The 16,148-nt window shown below is 39.4% G+C and overlaps 1 protein-coding gene across 15 annotated transcripts in view; it reads right to left on the minus strand.

The window, feature by feature from the left end:
• Window positions 1–6,109: 6,109 nt before the first annotated feature.
• MYBPC1 (myosin binding protein C1) overlaps window positions 6,110–16,148 on the minus strand; it is a 79,988-nt gene continuing 69,949 nt past the window's right edge. For 7 of the 15 annotated variants that reach the window (XM_090272632.1, XM_090272629.1, XM_090272623.1 and 4 more), the window contains 5 exons: window positions 15,371–15,510; window positions 14,195–14,354; window positions 12,467–12,603; window positions 10,658–10,844; window positions 6,110–6,388 (listed from right to left, as the gene is read on the minus strand). In XM_090272632.1, the coding sequence (XP_090128758.1) occupies window positions 6,288–6,388; window positions 10,658–10,844; window positions 12,467–12,603; window positions 14,195–14,354; window positions 15,371–15,510 (725 nt within the window). In that variant the 3' untranslated portion in view covers window positions 6,110–6,287. Of the gene's footprint in view, window positions 6,389–7,545; window positions 7,589–8,959; window positions 9,094–10,657; window positions 10,845–12,466; window positions 12,604–14,194; window positions 14,355–15,370; window positions 15,511–16,148 lie in introns of those variants that run through there. The other 8 variants (XM_090272633.1, XM_090272631.1, XM_090272627.1 and 5 more) reach the window with 3 other exon arrangements.

Below are 16,148 nucleotides of genomic sequence, written 5' to 3' on the forward strand. Positions count from 1 at the left end.
TTTTTTTTTTTTTTTTTTTTTTTAACATGACGCTGTGCTTCCCAGACTAGAATTCTTTAGCTCCTGACAATATGCTTGAAACAACATCTATTTGAAGATCTGGGAAGAAAAAAAAATGTTTTCTATTCAATAAACTTATGTATCATGGAGAAGAAAACATGTGGATACATTTTAAGGAATAGAAGGGGTTGTGGCAATGGCTTCAGGCTGTGCTCTGAGGTCCTGTCCCAGGAATGCAGCAGTGATTAACAGGAGGAAGAAGCTGGGACTGAGATAATACCTGTAACGCATGTAAGCGGTTGCCCTTTTCTTTTTATTGTTGATTTTGTCATTCCTGTTTTTTCTTTCTTTAGTTTCGAGTCTGGTGAGCTTATTTCTGGTTTCATTTCTGTCTCACTGCTCTTGATTGCCCTTCCCCCTGTACAAACAATCATGTTAGTTCTCCTTTTCTCTCTGCTGCTTGATCTTGGCCTTCACGGAGCCACTTCCTGCCACATCCTATCTATTTTTTCCAACACGTTTGGTTAACTTCTTCAGGGAGTGGAGCTACTAAAGGCTGACTTTGGGTCAAGGCCCTGCTTGATAATCATGGAAGGACCCAGGGAACCACTTCTCTCACCAATGAACTCCTACTTCTACTGCTAGCTGGTGTTTATTGAACCCTCATATGAGCTATTAAGAAGTACATGAAAATAACCCTGCACAGAGAGGCTCTGCCTCTTTTTGGCGACCTCCATTATTATCCAATCGACCTCCAGCTCAGTGGTACCTCACAGTGCAGGAATTGGAACTGAATTTACAATAACCTTCCAGTGGACACTCAGGAGGGGGCCTGGGATGAACAGCCCAATGGCACTTTATCCCGTAGCATGCAGGGGATACATTATTTGGCCCTCTAGTGACTGGAATTTTCCAAATGTACACATGACTTGAAAACAGCTTTGATTTATTTTGTAACACGGCTCCTTTCCAACTACCCTTTGTCCCAGTCATCCAAAAGGAATGCCTTACAAAATCTGAATAAGGCTTCCTTTCCTTGCCCACAGTGTGGCTAGTAACCCCTAGTTATTTTTTTCCTTTTTTAAAAATTAACTTAAAAAATTTTTAAGCCAAATTGGTATAGAGTGTCTTTAAGATGTTTTCTTGGGCTCCAAGACTCTAGGATAAAGGTGAGAGTGGAATAATAAGTGGAATGGCTCTCTTGCTTTGGGCAGCTGTGTCAGTGCTTCTCTGCAGAGAACAGAAAACTTTTTCTAAAGCTACTGCTTGGTAGAAAAAGAGGTTACAGTCGATTATACACTAGCATGCAAGGTTTTTTCCTTCAGTGACTTGAGTCAGCCAGTGCCCCAAGTCACACTCTGAGTAACCCCTTTGGGAGTGTTAAACTGTCTTGCTGCCTTCCTGGTATTTTGTTTCTAGTAATCTACTCCAGATAGAAAAATATTCAGCGAGGCCAGAGATTGTGCAGGTCAGTGCATTTGGGGTCAAAGAGAGCACATCATGTGTCTTTAATAGGGTGATCACAGGCCTTAGATTTAGGAGAACTGGTCCTTCCACTGATGGGCCTATTTCTCTAGGCCATTCTGTTATCGAAGTTTTAAAAAAGGGTTGTGGGGGACAGACAGGCATGGGGAGATGTGGGAAACAGACAGGCTTGGTTTAAAAGACTTTGACCGCTGTGTGGAGCTGCCCCCCACTGGGCCCTTAGCTGGTTGTCTTCCAGGCCTGTTCTGAATCCCACCCTCTGGGGGATTTTAAAGATAGAATAGAAATACAAAGTGGCTTTTAAGGAAAAGGGAACCTGCTCCATTTTTCTCTGTAAAGCCTCAAATCCTTGTCAGTAGAATGTGAAAAACAGAACGATTCAGTAAGGGGAAATGTTTTTGACCTTGTGTAAAATACCTGGGCGTTTCAACCCTGTATTGATCTGCATTTCCTTTTCCCTCCCTACCATCTGGGGAAGGGCTGCATGTTTTCCTTATGCAGTTCCGCGTGCGGAAATTAGATAAAAACGCTGGCTAATAAAGAAAGGAGGGCGATTTACCTCAGAGAAAACTCCCTCCCTTCGTTCCTCAGATGGTGAGTGTCTGAGTAGTTTCTTCATCCACTCCGAGGAACCCAGAGTCTCTCTCAAAGGGTTGTTAGATATCTACATGTAACAATCACCTGAATCTTTGGTGCAAGGATGATATAGTGGCCTACCTAAAATAAAAAACTTTTAAAAATGTAGAGTTCAGTTGAGAATCAATACGTATTATAGGGACAATTAGCAATACTGTCTGGTATTATTGTTCCTTATTCTACTCCAAAGGCCAAACTTATACTTCTAGAATTCTTATAGGGGAACTTAAGTGAGGCAGGAGATAAAGGGGCAGATCTGAGTTTGGTGAGTGGGGAGGAGGAAGTGGTTGTAGTGGAAAGTTGAGAGAGGCATTGGATGGTGGAGGAGGAGAGGGAAGGATACAAGAAAGGGAACAGAGATGGTTAGGGGCTGGCTGACCTCAAACTTTTATAACATATGTATAAATATTTAGCAGTTATAAATCAAGCTAAGAGATGTTCAAAAAAATAATTGTATCCTGTAATCTTCATGAAGACACCCTCATAATGACCTGGGAGGCCCAGTTTGAATGTAGAATTATCAGATTCTTCAGAAATCCTTGCCAGCATATGAGGTCTGTCCAGACAAAGTCCAACCATTGTTAATATAAAGAGAATGGATTGCATGACATCGATGTAACCTGGCAGCCAAGGAGAGTGGACTGGAATGCACATGTGTGAACAGTGATGACTTTACTGTACTAGTCAGTGGGGGTGGTAGACACTGTTGAGTGAGCATGTGTATGGCTTTCACATTCAAAATTACTGAGCAAGTAGAGCAACGAATTTTGCATTAGGCTTGAACATTTCTCTACGGAAACTATTGGGATGATTCAGAAGGCCACAGCTATGGGACGCTGGTGATTGGCAGTTTCATCACAACAATGTGCCTGCTCACGCATCACATCTCTTGCAGAGTTTTTCAGCCCCCTACAGCCCAGATTTGGTGTCCTGTGACCTCTAGATTTTCCCAAAACTAAAATCACTTGTGAGAGGGAGGAGATTTCATACCATTAATGAGATTCAGAAAATACAATGGGGAGTTGATGGTGACTGGGAGAACAGTGTGGGGTCCCAAGGTGCCTACTTTGAAGGGAACTGAAGTGTCATTTTCCCATATACAATATTTCTTGTATCTTGTATATTCTTCAATAAATGTCTCTATTTTTCATGTCACATGGCTGGATACATTCTGGACAGACCTTGTAGGGTAGCTGCCTGCCAGTCTCTGGTCTCCCTGTTCTTTGCCTCCCAGCTCCTTCCTCCGCCACACCATGAGGGGTCTCAGGTGCACACATGTAGATGCCCCAGCCTTATGCACAAGCTCTAATCACATCCACATACCCCAACCTCCCAACAAACAGGTGCCTCTAGACATCCCTTGGGCTTCAGGGTACATATCATGGGCACATGGTTCTTCCTTCGGAGTTTAAACCTGGGGAAAAGGCCCACTAAAGTCCTATCAGTGAGCGTAGATACAATCTATGAGAAGGAGCAGTGTAGTAAGGGTTCCAAGTAGACACATCCCCTTGGTTCTATGGCCTCCCTGTCTTATGCAGCGAGATGTGGCTGGAGAAGAGCCATAGTGACACTCTTGAAATTGTAGAAGTCCCTCTTGCCCAGGTCCAGTAGAACTGTCCAGTGTTTCCATGCTTGTCTAGCAGGTTGAGTGCGCTATATTGGGTTGACCACAGGCATCTCTGCAGCCACCAGCAGAGACTGAAATGCAGAAGTGTTTCTTCTCTCCATTTTTTAGGCACCAGGAAAGATTCCACTTGGCCCAGGACTTGAGATAGGACCTTTCAAGCAGGACAGAGAGAATTTCTCAAGTTCCTTGGCTAATGGGGATATCAGAGTCATATTTAATTTGATTTACAATACTAGTCGTGTGACATGTCCTATACTACATTTTAGTGTGACACATACATGTAAAATAACACATAAACCACATTATTCAGCTTCTAAAACCTTATAGTGGGCCTTGGCTGCTGTGGCTCAGTGGATTGAGCATCGGCCTGTGAGCCAAGTGTCTCTGGTTCGATTCCCAGTCAGGGCACATTACTAGGTTGCACGTCAGGTCCCCAGTTGGGGGCGTGAGTGAGAGGCAACCACACAGTGATGTTTCTCTCCCTCTCTCCTTTCCCCTCTCTCTAAAAAAAAAATAAATAAAACAAACAAATAAATAAATTATTTAAAATAAAAAATAAAAAATAAAACCTTATAGTGTTTTCTTACACCTGCATGCTCTATTACTTTTATGTGTCATAAATTCCTTAAAGGCATGAAGTAGCTTATTTATCATTGGGTTCCTAGCTGAATCCATTACAGTGCCATACACACATCAGATACTCAATAAGTCATTTGTTGAGCTTAATGAAATGTTTTAGAATTCAACTTAAGAGTGAGTGGTTAAAGACACACATACTTGTTTCAATGTTTCTTGGAACTGGTAGCTTTTCCCCCTATTTCTCTATTGATTTACATGAAAACATTCATTAAGCTCTTTTAAAGTAAATAAATAAGTGTGATCCTTTAAAAATTTAATGAGTGTTTAGTTCCCCAAAATAATTTTTGGTAAATTCCTATAACTTTTCTATAATACACTGTAACTTAAAACTAGAACAAAACTGTAGAGAGTTAATAGCAATGACAGCTTCTGACATTTTTGCTATTTGTAGTTTTAAAATAGACTTTTTCTTCTTTGTTGGAACTTTGTGGTATGGGAGTATCCTTAATATGAGGAGAGAGATCATATGTAGAATAATAAGTATCTGGTATAAAATATAGTTAAATAACACAAGTAATGACTGGGGAACCAATATTTTGTAAGGATGCTTTATAGTTACTTTTAGGCAATGTTTCTAACAAACTTGACCATGACTTGATGAGATTGGCCAATGGGTGTTTAAATTAGGCAACGAGTTCAGCTGCTGCCCTGGGCCTCTGACCCAGCAACCAGGCTGCAAGGGTCACAACTGATTGGTTTTGCCAAATAGAGATATGGTCTTAATTGGTTTGCAATAGAGATATATGGTCTTCATGTCTTTATAGATAAGCCAGACTTCCTTTATGCAAAATATCTTAGTCAATAATGAGGAAATGGATTTTTGGATTAAGATGGGGGAGCCCCACATCAACCCAGGAGCATGACCCAGCTCTCAAATGGAAAGGAAGCAGAGCAGATATTATCAATGTTGTCCCAGGATGCTATGGGCCCACCTACAGGTCACAATGTATTTAGCTCCCAGAACAAAAGGCCAAAAGAACAAAGGAAAGAAGGTGAGTTGAGGTGTGGTGTGGTACCTTCTGCTCCACTCCCTTAACTGAACCTTTCTGTACAACACCAAGAAGAGGGAAGACGCTGCTGGAGAGATTATGGGTTTGTACAAATGGTTCCCAGCTTCTAGGCTTTGAATGGATGCCATCAGCAATCCCTAAATCTGCAGCTGCTCTGTAGTCTGCACCAGCTCTCTGTCACTGTGACTGCTTTGGCAGGAACTCTGGTGAGTCTGCCCAGGATGCAAAGCCAGAGTGACACTGGAGGTCAGGCCTGAGGAGGGTGGCATGCTGGCAGCCCGCCTTCGGTCCTCAGTTCTGTCTATAATCACACAACCCAAAACACAGAAACAAATACTGTGTCATTTGTCACAAACACTTCAGATTTATTGTAACAGCTATGAAATATATTTCCCTTTCTGTTGAGAGAACATGTTTGACTCGAAGAAGCCTGCTGGTGAATTCAACTGGGAAAAGGCACAGATCTACCGGTGTGAAGGTGGGCTGTGTGGAAAACACAGCTCTGCTCTGCTTAGAAAACCTCTTAGATCAAGAAAAATTGGGTTTTCAAGATTTGATTGTGGTATATTGTACTAGGTTTTTTACTCTGGATCAAAAAAAGCATTTACAGCCTATTAAACTAAAATACTCCCTTTTCTTTATTGTGTAACTGGGTTTTTGTAAAGTACAGTGACAAAGCACAGACAGTAATGATCAAAACACTGACTTCGAATGGGATTTTGTTTGCAATTTTTAATTAAGCAATCCGTTCAAACATTTTTTTTTTTTCTTTCTTCAACATGAGGAGAAAAAACCCTGCCACACTTGGGTGCCTGGTGTTAAAACAGAAAATGCTTTCTCACTGCAACCAGATTTCAAAGCAGTGGAGCACAGAGGCAGTGACCAGGCCCTTAGTATTCCTCAGGATTGCTTGATTGCAAGTCTCGCAAATAGGAATCAATTATGTTAGGAGGTACACCTTGCAAGAGGAGCCTGCAGAAGGAAAGTCCACCTGAAGAGGACAGAAAGGAAAAGGAAAAGTCAAAACTGTTTATGTGAAAATCAGTGAGATCATACTTCTGGACTAGCTGCCTGGAAATATGGCTAATTATGTTCCAGTTCGTTACAAAGATTCATTCAGTCCCTACTTGGAAATCTTCTCCTGGGTTTAGTACATTTAGAATTTAAAGCACTTGACATCTAGCAGAAAAAGCCAGTTCCAGCCAGACCCATAGAAGTCCTTTGTTCCCTACTATCATTCAATCTTAGTTTAAATTCCTAACTGGTTGGAAAGTATTTATTGCTCTTTGAGAAGTTTTGGGATTCTCTACAGATGACTTGAGTGCTCGGATTGAATGACAGCGTAAATGCATACATGTTATGAATTCGTGGGAAGAACTGTTTCTGGTTGGTTAATGTATTTTTTTTAAATTTAGCACAAAGAGTTCTGACTCAAGCACATTGGAGAAGAAAAAAGGGACTACTCCTTTAACTTTTTGCTACTTATACATTATCAAAAGTGAAAAAAATTGGAACTAGTTCATTAAAAATAGTAAAACCTATCCAATATCTTCTGAAGGTCAGAGAAATACCTACTAATATTTCACACTTACCTTTCATGTTTCTGAATTACATTTAAAAAATAAAAGTACCTTTCATGAGAGAACCCATGAAGCCATAACAATTCATGGTCCTTTAGGGAAGTACTTAACTACTTGCTAATAAATTCACGTCCAGACAAAAACAGCATGCCATTGGAGCATTCTTAAAACTTCTTTAATGCAAATTTGGAAAAGTCATTCTCCTTTTTCAAAAAAAGATTTCAAGTCACATATTGATAGAAATAATGCCACTTATGTGCATGTCCATTCCTTGATGCAAAGAATTCAGGATGCTTGGGTATCACGCATTTTCAACTACATTAAATGCTTTAATTCATGCTCTACGGCATTCAACAACTTGCTTCATGTCAATAGGAGACTGTTGTGCTGAATGAGTACTAGCTGTTAATTTCAGGATACTGGAATACAAATAAAAACTACAAAGTTAGATATTTTAAACAGTCTATTTTCATTGTGTTGCATAATGAAAATCATGCCATACTCCGCAAGCTCTGTATGGCTTATGACAGTCATAAGCTTCATATGCCAAAGCCATATGAAAGCTTACCTTAGATGATAATACACATTCAAAAATCCTTACTGTGCTACAACTAAGGAAAAGGGAGAGAAAGAGAAAGAGAGAAGTTGTAAGCATTAATAAAGTGCTAAAACGAAAGTTGCATACTCGTGGGATGAAATTATGTTCGCAATTATGATGAGGTGATTTCATTAATCCTTAGTCATGTGAAAGATGTAGGAACATAGAAGCACATGGAATGAAGGGCAGGGATCCAGTCACTTCAAAAGGATCATTAATATGTAAAAATTTATTAATATGCACAACAAGTTTGCCTAAATCAGTGGCAAAGCCTGTTTGATTGTACAGTGAATATTTATGGTAAGAGCTTCCAAACCATTAGCTTAAAACAAAAAAAAAACAAAAAAAAAACCCTACAACATATATATATTGTGTTTTTCAAACAGAGAAAAACATAGATGATAGACAAAGCATTAGTGTACATATATATATGTTGAAATTCTAAAAGGCAAAATTATCAAGTAGATATATTAGACTAGTGTATTCTATAATATGTATTCTGAAATAATTATATATGACTAATCTAAATAAACCAAAGGCTTTACAAACAGGGTAGAAAGTGACTCTATGTATGACCTACAAAACTGATAAGAAACAGCCCTAATTCTTTCCTCTTTTGAAAGCTGACATTACCTCTGGTAATTCAGAGAGCAAGTATTGTAAATTCAGGCATAAATCTATGTCATTAGAGTTTATAACAGGTTGCTTACCCAGCCCCAAAGAACTTCTTAATCCACTCTTCCAAATGGGGGAGAATCATACGTGTACCATGGGACTCACTTAATGCTTAATACATTTAGTTATGGGACCTAGAATTTTCTCTGCTTTTAAGTTCATGAATATATGAAATAACTTTGGCCCCATGAAAAGATTTAAAATGTCCAACAGATAGATGGGTTACAGATATTCTACTGGTGAATCTTTCACTGGAAAATCTTAAATATGAAAATTTCTAAATATTGTATCTATTTTTACTTGTGACCTCTCCCCATCAAAAATGCGCAAAACACTTTTCTACAACTTAGCAATTTAAAAAGTTCAGTTTTCTAAATTTTAACATGAATCTAAGGAAACTACACTGGAGACTATCTTAAAGGAAGATCATATCTCTTTACATATAAAAAATGAAAATATTAAAGAAATGTCATTGCTTCCCAGGTTTTGATAACCTTATACCTAAAATGAGGTATCTTCAAATGTAGCTTTCTAGCTTGATTGGTGGGGGGAACCCTTTCTATGGTACTTAGTTTTCTGACAAAAGTTAGCTACTATGTTACTTAATACCCTTGAATAATTTGGCCTTCCTTGTTCATGGCATAAACACTGTATGCCATGAGCTGCTAAAAAATATAATTAAAAGCAAATGAAAAAAGTCAAGCTTTACATGCAAAGTGCAATTTCATGTAAGAGGAATGGAACAAAAAGTAGAAATATCCAGTGGGATATGAATTTTTAAAACCTGTTGCTGTCCCTCCAGGAACAGTGGTTCTCCAGGGGTAATTACTCCTTGATATATCACTGTAGAATTAGAATATTTGTACCAGTATTTATTTGTTCTCCATTGACATTCTTACCTTTATTTTTCACAGCTTAACTTGATTCAAGTCACCTATTATCAGATAACAATCTGATGATAAACAATCTTGGCTTTACTTTTAGGACCAAAAGCTTTTACCAGTAGTATATTACAATTGATATATAGCTTACTGTGAACTTATGTACTAGAATACATTATTTATATTATTAAATTTAATTACCATGTAATTCACTATGCAATTACTATAAAGAATATTTAATCTATATGCATAACATTATCTTTTATGGAGGACCTCAGATGTTGAACCATTTATAAAATCATCATTTTATATCATTAGCAACATTCAGCTATTTTCAAAACACACAGAAGTTGTACTAGGTTTTTGTTTTTTGGATGCTGAAACATAAGTACCAACAATACCTTAATAAGGCTAGGAGTTTAGAAACCAGATGTATTTGCCACTGTGACCATAATCTGCCTTTAAAGCTAATTAAAACTAAAAGGTGATGTTTAAATTTGTAGGTCCTCTCCCCCAGTAACCACCACACTGTTGTCCATGTTCATGAGTACTTTTTCCTTTTATTTCAGCCCCTACACCCCCTAAGCCCCCCACCCCCTCACTAGCTGTCATCTACTTTCCATCTATGAATTTGTCTGTTTTGCTTGTTCGGTTTGTTCATTCGATTCCACATATGAGTGAAATCATTTGGTATTTGTCTTTCTATGCTAATTTCTTCATTACAGGGAGGTAGCAGAATGACTTTATTTATCACAGAAAGGTAATGTAATACACTACGAAAGAGAGAAAAGACATTAGAATTATGTCACCTATGATCTCATGGTGTCCCAAAGTAGGTTTTGATGGTCAAGGATAAAACTTCAGTATAAAAATTATACTTAATATGAAAATCAATTAAGATGACGGGTTATGCTGAAATTTTTCTACCACATCAATCCTTATGTCTTTTCTTGATTTACATTGGTGAAAACTAGTAAAAAATTAAATGTAGACCTGTAAATGGAAGTTCTCAAGTGAGATTTTAAAAGCAACTGCTTGAAATATGTGGATGTTATATTCTACATATGTAATATTCTACTAATATTCTACACTAAATTAGCAAACTTACCCATAAGTACAGAAAGTTGCACAAAATAGTAAACTGAATAAAAACAGTATAAATTCCTATCATTAGATAAGTTTTGCATCTATTTGTTTAGATGAACTACATCACCGAAATAATACCCTCTCGACTTTATTTATTCCCACCATGCTGTGCACACACCAGCATTCCATTGTAATCAATATTTCTTTAGTTAACAAGAATTGCAACAGATAAAAACAAGTCTACTTAAAAAAATCAAATAACCTTCACAAATAAATCAAGAGTGAATGCAAGACGTAAAAATGTGTTCTCTCCCAAAATTCTCTTCCCCCTTCCTCATCCACCCTGAACATCTTAGTAAACCATTTGGACTTTGCAGTAAGGACAATAATTAAATTATTTTCTTTTGTTTATACTATACCCAAGGTCTTAGATGTCATACCTTTCACCTCCAGTTTGCATTCGATCTCAACTGTCCCGAGGTCATTGACTGCTTTGCAGCAGTAAGTGCCTCCATCGTAAGGGCTGGGCTTGCGGATCTCCAGCGTACAGACGCCTTGGTTGCTGAACATCCTGTATCTTGGGTCATCCACAATAGCAACTTTGTTTTTCATCCAGGTTATTTTAGGCTGAAGTTAATGTTGAAGTAAATTAGGTCAGCACATATCCGTAGTTCGCATGCTAATAGGCCATCAAAGCCGTGACAGAATTTTAAAGCGCGGCTTAGAAGGAAACACATTGAAGAAGAACCCACATGAACTTGAGCACTGTTTCTCTCAAGTAAAATTCTGCTTAGTGCTTGGCAAGATAGCAACGAGCAGTTCTGAAGAAGTAATCCAGATCTGTTCACAGGACAGCTCTGGGCCAATCTTCCCAAGTGGATTCAAGTGCATTTTAATTTGATCTACAAGTACATGAGGCTAATTTATCCAAGAGACTCTATACTTCTGGGAATTTTTCAGAGGATCCCCATAGGGTGTTATAACCATCTAATTTTCTTCATTTCCTCTTCTTGATATTCTTTTCTAATTACTTATGGGCTGCTTATGCCTCCTCCCCATTTAATCTGCCCTCTGACATCTATTTTCATCCTCCTGTGGTAATGGATCTTCTCCAACCAGATTATTCAAGATCTATCATAACCCAGTTGCCCAGGGAGTTGACTCCATTCTCTTTGACCTCTGAACTATATCTGACATCACTGACCTTCCACTCCTTTTTCATCTTGTCTTCTCCTTCCTTATGTAAATGCACATCCTCCATGTTCCCTCGTCTACCTTTTGTATGGTTTTGCATTTCTCAGACCCTAGAGATGGCCCCTCTCTTGTTCTTCACACTGTTCTCCTCCTTCAGCCTTTCATGGAGGCTCAAGCATTGGTCCTTAGCTTTTTGCTCACTGCCCCCTTTCGTCATTGGTATTCCTTTCTAGAGCTTTGACTCCAAGGGATGGAGTGTAGCACTCCCATGCCTTGGGCCTTCAAACTGGGAGTCCCAGCCCTAGCCTTTGTCTTAAGCTCCAGTGAACCTCTTCTCTGTCTACTTACTGGTCATTCCTACTTGGATATATACCAACATCACTTCCAATTGAATATGAATTCAGCATCTCCCATCCTCAGTTTGGCTTCTCTCTGACTTACCTGTTACAGTTCATCGTATACATGGAGAAATACCACTGTTGGCAATTTTTCAAATTCTAGGCCTCCCTCTCTCAGTGCCACCCAGGGACAGATAAATATCTCTATGGGCAACATTATTAATTTGTTGTTCTTTTCAAACACCAACAACCTTAAAACCTTTCAAACTATCTTTTGTCAGATATGATTTCTCTATTCCTAGTACTCTGTACCCTTAATACAGGACATTTTAAATTCTGCCTTGCACTATAGCATCATCATGTGCCTTAATTCATTATAGAAAACTTGATTAGTCAATATTTCTACCTAATCTTTTAGGTGAAACAATATTACTTCCATCTCTTCACTGTTCCCTTCTTTTTAAAAAGGTTTCTTTCGTTAGAAGGTATCCCTTATTTATTAAAGAAATATGAACACTTGTTACTACTGTATTTAAATAGTGTACTTAATTTTCCACCAACATTACCGCTGAATCCCACAAGAAAACACAAATAGCAGTTAGAGGGTCAGTTAGTTTATATTACTATCTACATTTGTAATGTGGCAAATGCAAAAGAGAGAGTTTGGGGTTAGTTCTTAAATTTAATTAATGTGATAAAAGAAATACAGCGTGGCACCTTCGGGTTTCCCCTCACACTGCAGTTCAGAGTGGCGTTGTAACCGGCTATGGCGTAGGTGTCGGCCAGCGGCTGAGTAAACATGGGCGCTTCTGTGAAATCGAAGTCTTCGTACACTGGGTTTTTGTAGACTTTGCCTTAAAATCAAACATGAGAAATAACAAAACTGGCCTGAGACTGTATTATTCTTGGCATCCTTTACTCAGAATTCAAATTCCCCGGAGCTCAGAAGAACACGTAAAAACTTAAATGGATATCACAAGGCATTCATTCTGGAGGGTACAGCCAATCCCACGCGGGACCGAGTGGTCGTCTGATACGAAAACAAATACTGAGAAGGATTCGGCGTCAGGGTGTTTTGATCAACAATGCGTTTTCATGGGACGGTAATGAGGAAGAGCCTTAAGGAGAGTGGCTCATGAGGAAATGAAGTAATAGGCATGGAATTCGGCGTTGCTCCTTTCATGGGTCTCATGTGTAGCTATGCTGAAGCTGTCCGAGAATAGGGGTAACCCAAACTCAAGAAGTCAGTGCCTACTTTTTCCTATCCCTGCGATTTTAGCCACTTAATACACTTACAGCCCAGAAGTTGGAGAGAATTGCAGCTTGTGGTTTTGAAAAATGCAACAGGAATATAATTTTCCTCTGAAAATTTAACTTTTAAAATTAATATTTACTTGGATATTTTTATCATAATTTAGAATGTGCGTATCATTTTCCTATTCTCTTTCGCCACATCTTTTTATTTTTATTTATTTATTTTTTCAAATCAACATTTTACATACTTTCTTTTTTTAATTTTTTTTATTTTTTTGTTTTTCAATTACAGTTGTCCCATTTTTCCCCCATTGCTCCCCCCCACCCAGCCCACCCCTTATTTTACTCTCCATTAGTCCTTGTAAACCGAGGTTTCCATATGTCCAGTGTTATACTGGGGTTTATAATAAGAAATATACATTTGGTCTTCATCCCCACTTCTGGCCCAGAGCTCCTAAAACCCTTGAAATTTCCTAAGCAAGGAAAGCTATAAAGGTGTCTTTTGTTATATTAATGAGGTGGCTTTGACCCCACCCAGGGACTGGTTGCCAGGGGAACCGACTTTGTGATTCGTGGCTTGGAAATTTTAGTCCCTCCCCCAGGCCTCCAAGGGGAAGAGAGGGGCTGGAGATTTAATCATTCGTGGGTATGTAACGAAGCCTCTGTAAAAACCAAGAAGGTCATGTTTGCAGAGCTTCTGCACTGGGGAACACCTGGAGATTCTAGGAGTGTGGCGGAGCTCTGAGAGCATGAAAACTCCCTGCTCATTCTGAATACTTGGCCTATGCCCCTTGTCCATCTGGATGGTCCTGGGTTATAATCTTTTATATTAAACTAGTGATACAGTAGATAAAATGTTTCCCTGAGTTTTGTGAGCTACGCTAGGAAACAAGTCAAACCTGAGGAGGAGGTCATTGGAACCTCTGGTGTATGGCCGGTTAGAAGTACAAGGGGTGACCTGGACTTACAGCTGGCATCTGAAGTGGGAGGTGGGGACGTTCTTGTGAGACCGAGCCCACAACATGTGGGGCCTGATGCCATCTCTGGGTGGACTGTGTCAGAATTGATTTGAATTGCAGGACATCCAGCTGCTGTCTAAGAATCGCTTGGTGGTGAGGGGGTAACTCCCCAAACCCCCACGCATTGGAATTGGGTCCCAAACCCCCTCTTACCAGCCCACTACTAACTCACCATCCTTGGCGATCACAGCGCTCTCTTTGGTCATTGTTGCATTCTCACTGAGGCCACACATGTTTTCAGCAAAGACCCGGAAGTAATATTCATTTCCTATGACCAGTTCGGTAATGGTGGCGCTGGTTCGGTGATAATGCTCAATGACAGTGAACCATTCCTGAAAGAAAAATGTTTGATGAAAATCATCTTAAAGATACACAACTATTCCAACTATTGATTAGAATAAGTCACCAAAAGAAAAATAGCACTAGTTTTTGTATTGAGAGTAATCACAACATACTCAAGTATAAGTTAATTATAAAATACTAAACAGATGTATGCTGTTATTACTGCCCTTACCAACCCTCCTCCCTTGTTCTAGTAGCCCGAACTGCTATCCACTGGTGTAAAGCCTAAAGACTTCTCATCAATATCATTCAGTGAGATGTCTTACTCTTTTTATGAGGGTGAGAAATAGCTCTATGCCATTGAGTGCTCGAAAACTCATTTATTTCTTCATTCACTTACAGGCAGGGCAGTGGTGGAGTGTAGTGACTGGATTCTGTTTCAGGAAGACCAACACTTTAACCTTTAAAATCTGATGATCTTGAGCAAGTCATTTATACTTTCTGAGCCTTGGTTTCCTCATCTATAAAATATGGGTAATAATAATTCCTACTCCAACTAGGTTGCTTCTTGAACATTCTAAGCTGCTTCCCTCTTCAGGGCCTTCGCACATGCTGTTCCCTTTAGAATCTTTCTCTGTCCAGGCTATTGAACACTTATTTTACAAGGAGAAAGAGCTGCATGGGTGCAAACCTGAATCAGAGTCCAGAGTGAGTAAATATTTGTTGAATAAGTGAATTTATTAAATCTCACTGAGCATTGTGTCAGGTGCTTTATTTTGTTTTTTATTTAGCTTCATGAAAACCAAACAAAGTACATATTTGTGAACCTACATTAAAGATGAGAAAGACAGGGATTGAAGAGATTCAGTGACTGTCCATGTACATGTGGTCTTAAGTGGCAAAGCTGGGATTCAGATCAGGTGGCCTTACCCTTTCCACTAGGTCATCTCACTTCTCCATGGCCCCTGTAGGTAGGTTCCTTGTGAGAGAGGACCTTACGCTTCCTCCTTTCCTTTTGATGCAATGTGGTTTTTCCGCTGCTGGACCAGAAAAAGCCAGGCCTTACCATGCTCTTCTTGTCAGCCTTCTGGATCGTGTACCCTGTGATGGCTGCATTTCCATCATCCTTTGGTGGTGTCCACGATAGAGCAACATTCTCTCCCCAGACGTCCTCAATCTTCACAAGTTGGGGTGGACCCGGACGGTCTGAAGGACAAATTTATGGCATAACTGGAGAGTCACTTCCCCTCCCAACCTTCACGTGGATGCAGGAAGGTATTTTAAAACATCCCTCCTTCCCGGCACTTCTACCCACGTTTCTTTCACCATTCTTTTATTATTATTATTGTTGTTCTATTAGAGTTGTCCCATTTTCCCGCCTCTTTCACCATTCTTAAACTTCAGAGAAATGGAATGAATTCCAGCTAAGTGTATCTGGGAACTCTTGACTTTCAGCTTCATGGGGAAAAATTTTTATTTTGAAAAGAAAAATGTAATGAAATCTCAAACCTAATTAACCACTCCTCCAGGGGCAGCCTGATGGCACTGAATCACAAGGCTACCCTGAGTAGTTGGAAACGGAAGCTGAGGCTGGACTTGAACTCTAGGGCCCACGTGGGCGGAGCAGCTCTAACTTTTGGTGAAAGGCACTGGGCCCATAGCCTGGGAGTGCGTTTCTCGGTTGCACCCAAAAGGCACCTTTAAGGGACATGAGGAAAACACGTTTTTATTATGCTTTCAACTCTCCCTCCAAGATTTATTTGTATTTATCAAGTATTTCCATTTTATGTAAGTAAAGTGCATTAATGAGGAAATGAAATCCTCGGTTTATTTTCTGTGACCTC

Source organism: Furipterus horrens, unplaced genomic scaffold (genome assembly GCF_987537825.1).
Source record: "Furipterus horrens unplaced genomic scaffold, mFurHor1.1.pri manual_scaffold_4, whole genome shotgun sequence".
Classification (NCBI taxonomy): domain Eukaryota; kingdom Metazoa; phylum Chordata; class Mammalia; order Chiroptera; family Furipteridae; genus Furipterus; species Furipterus horrens.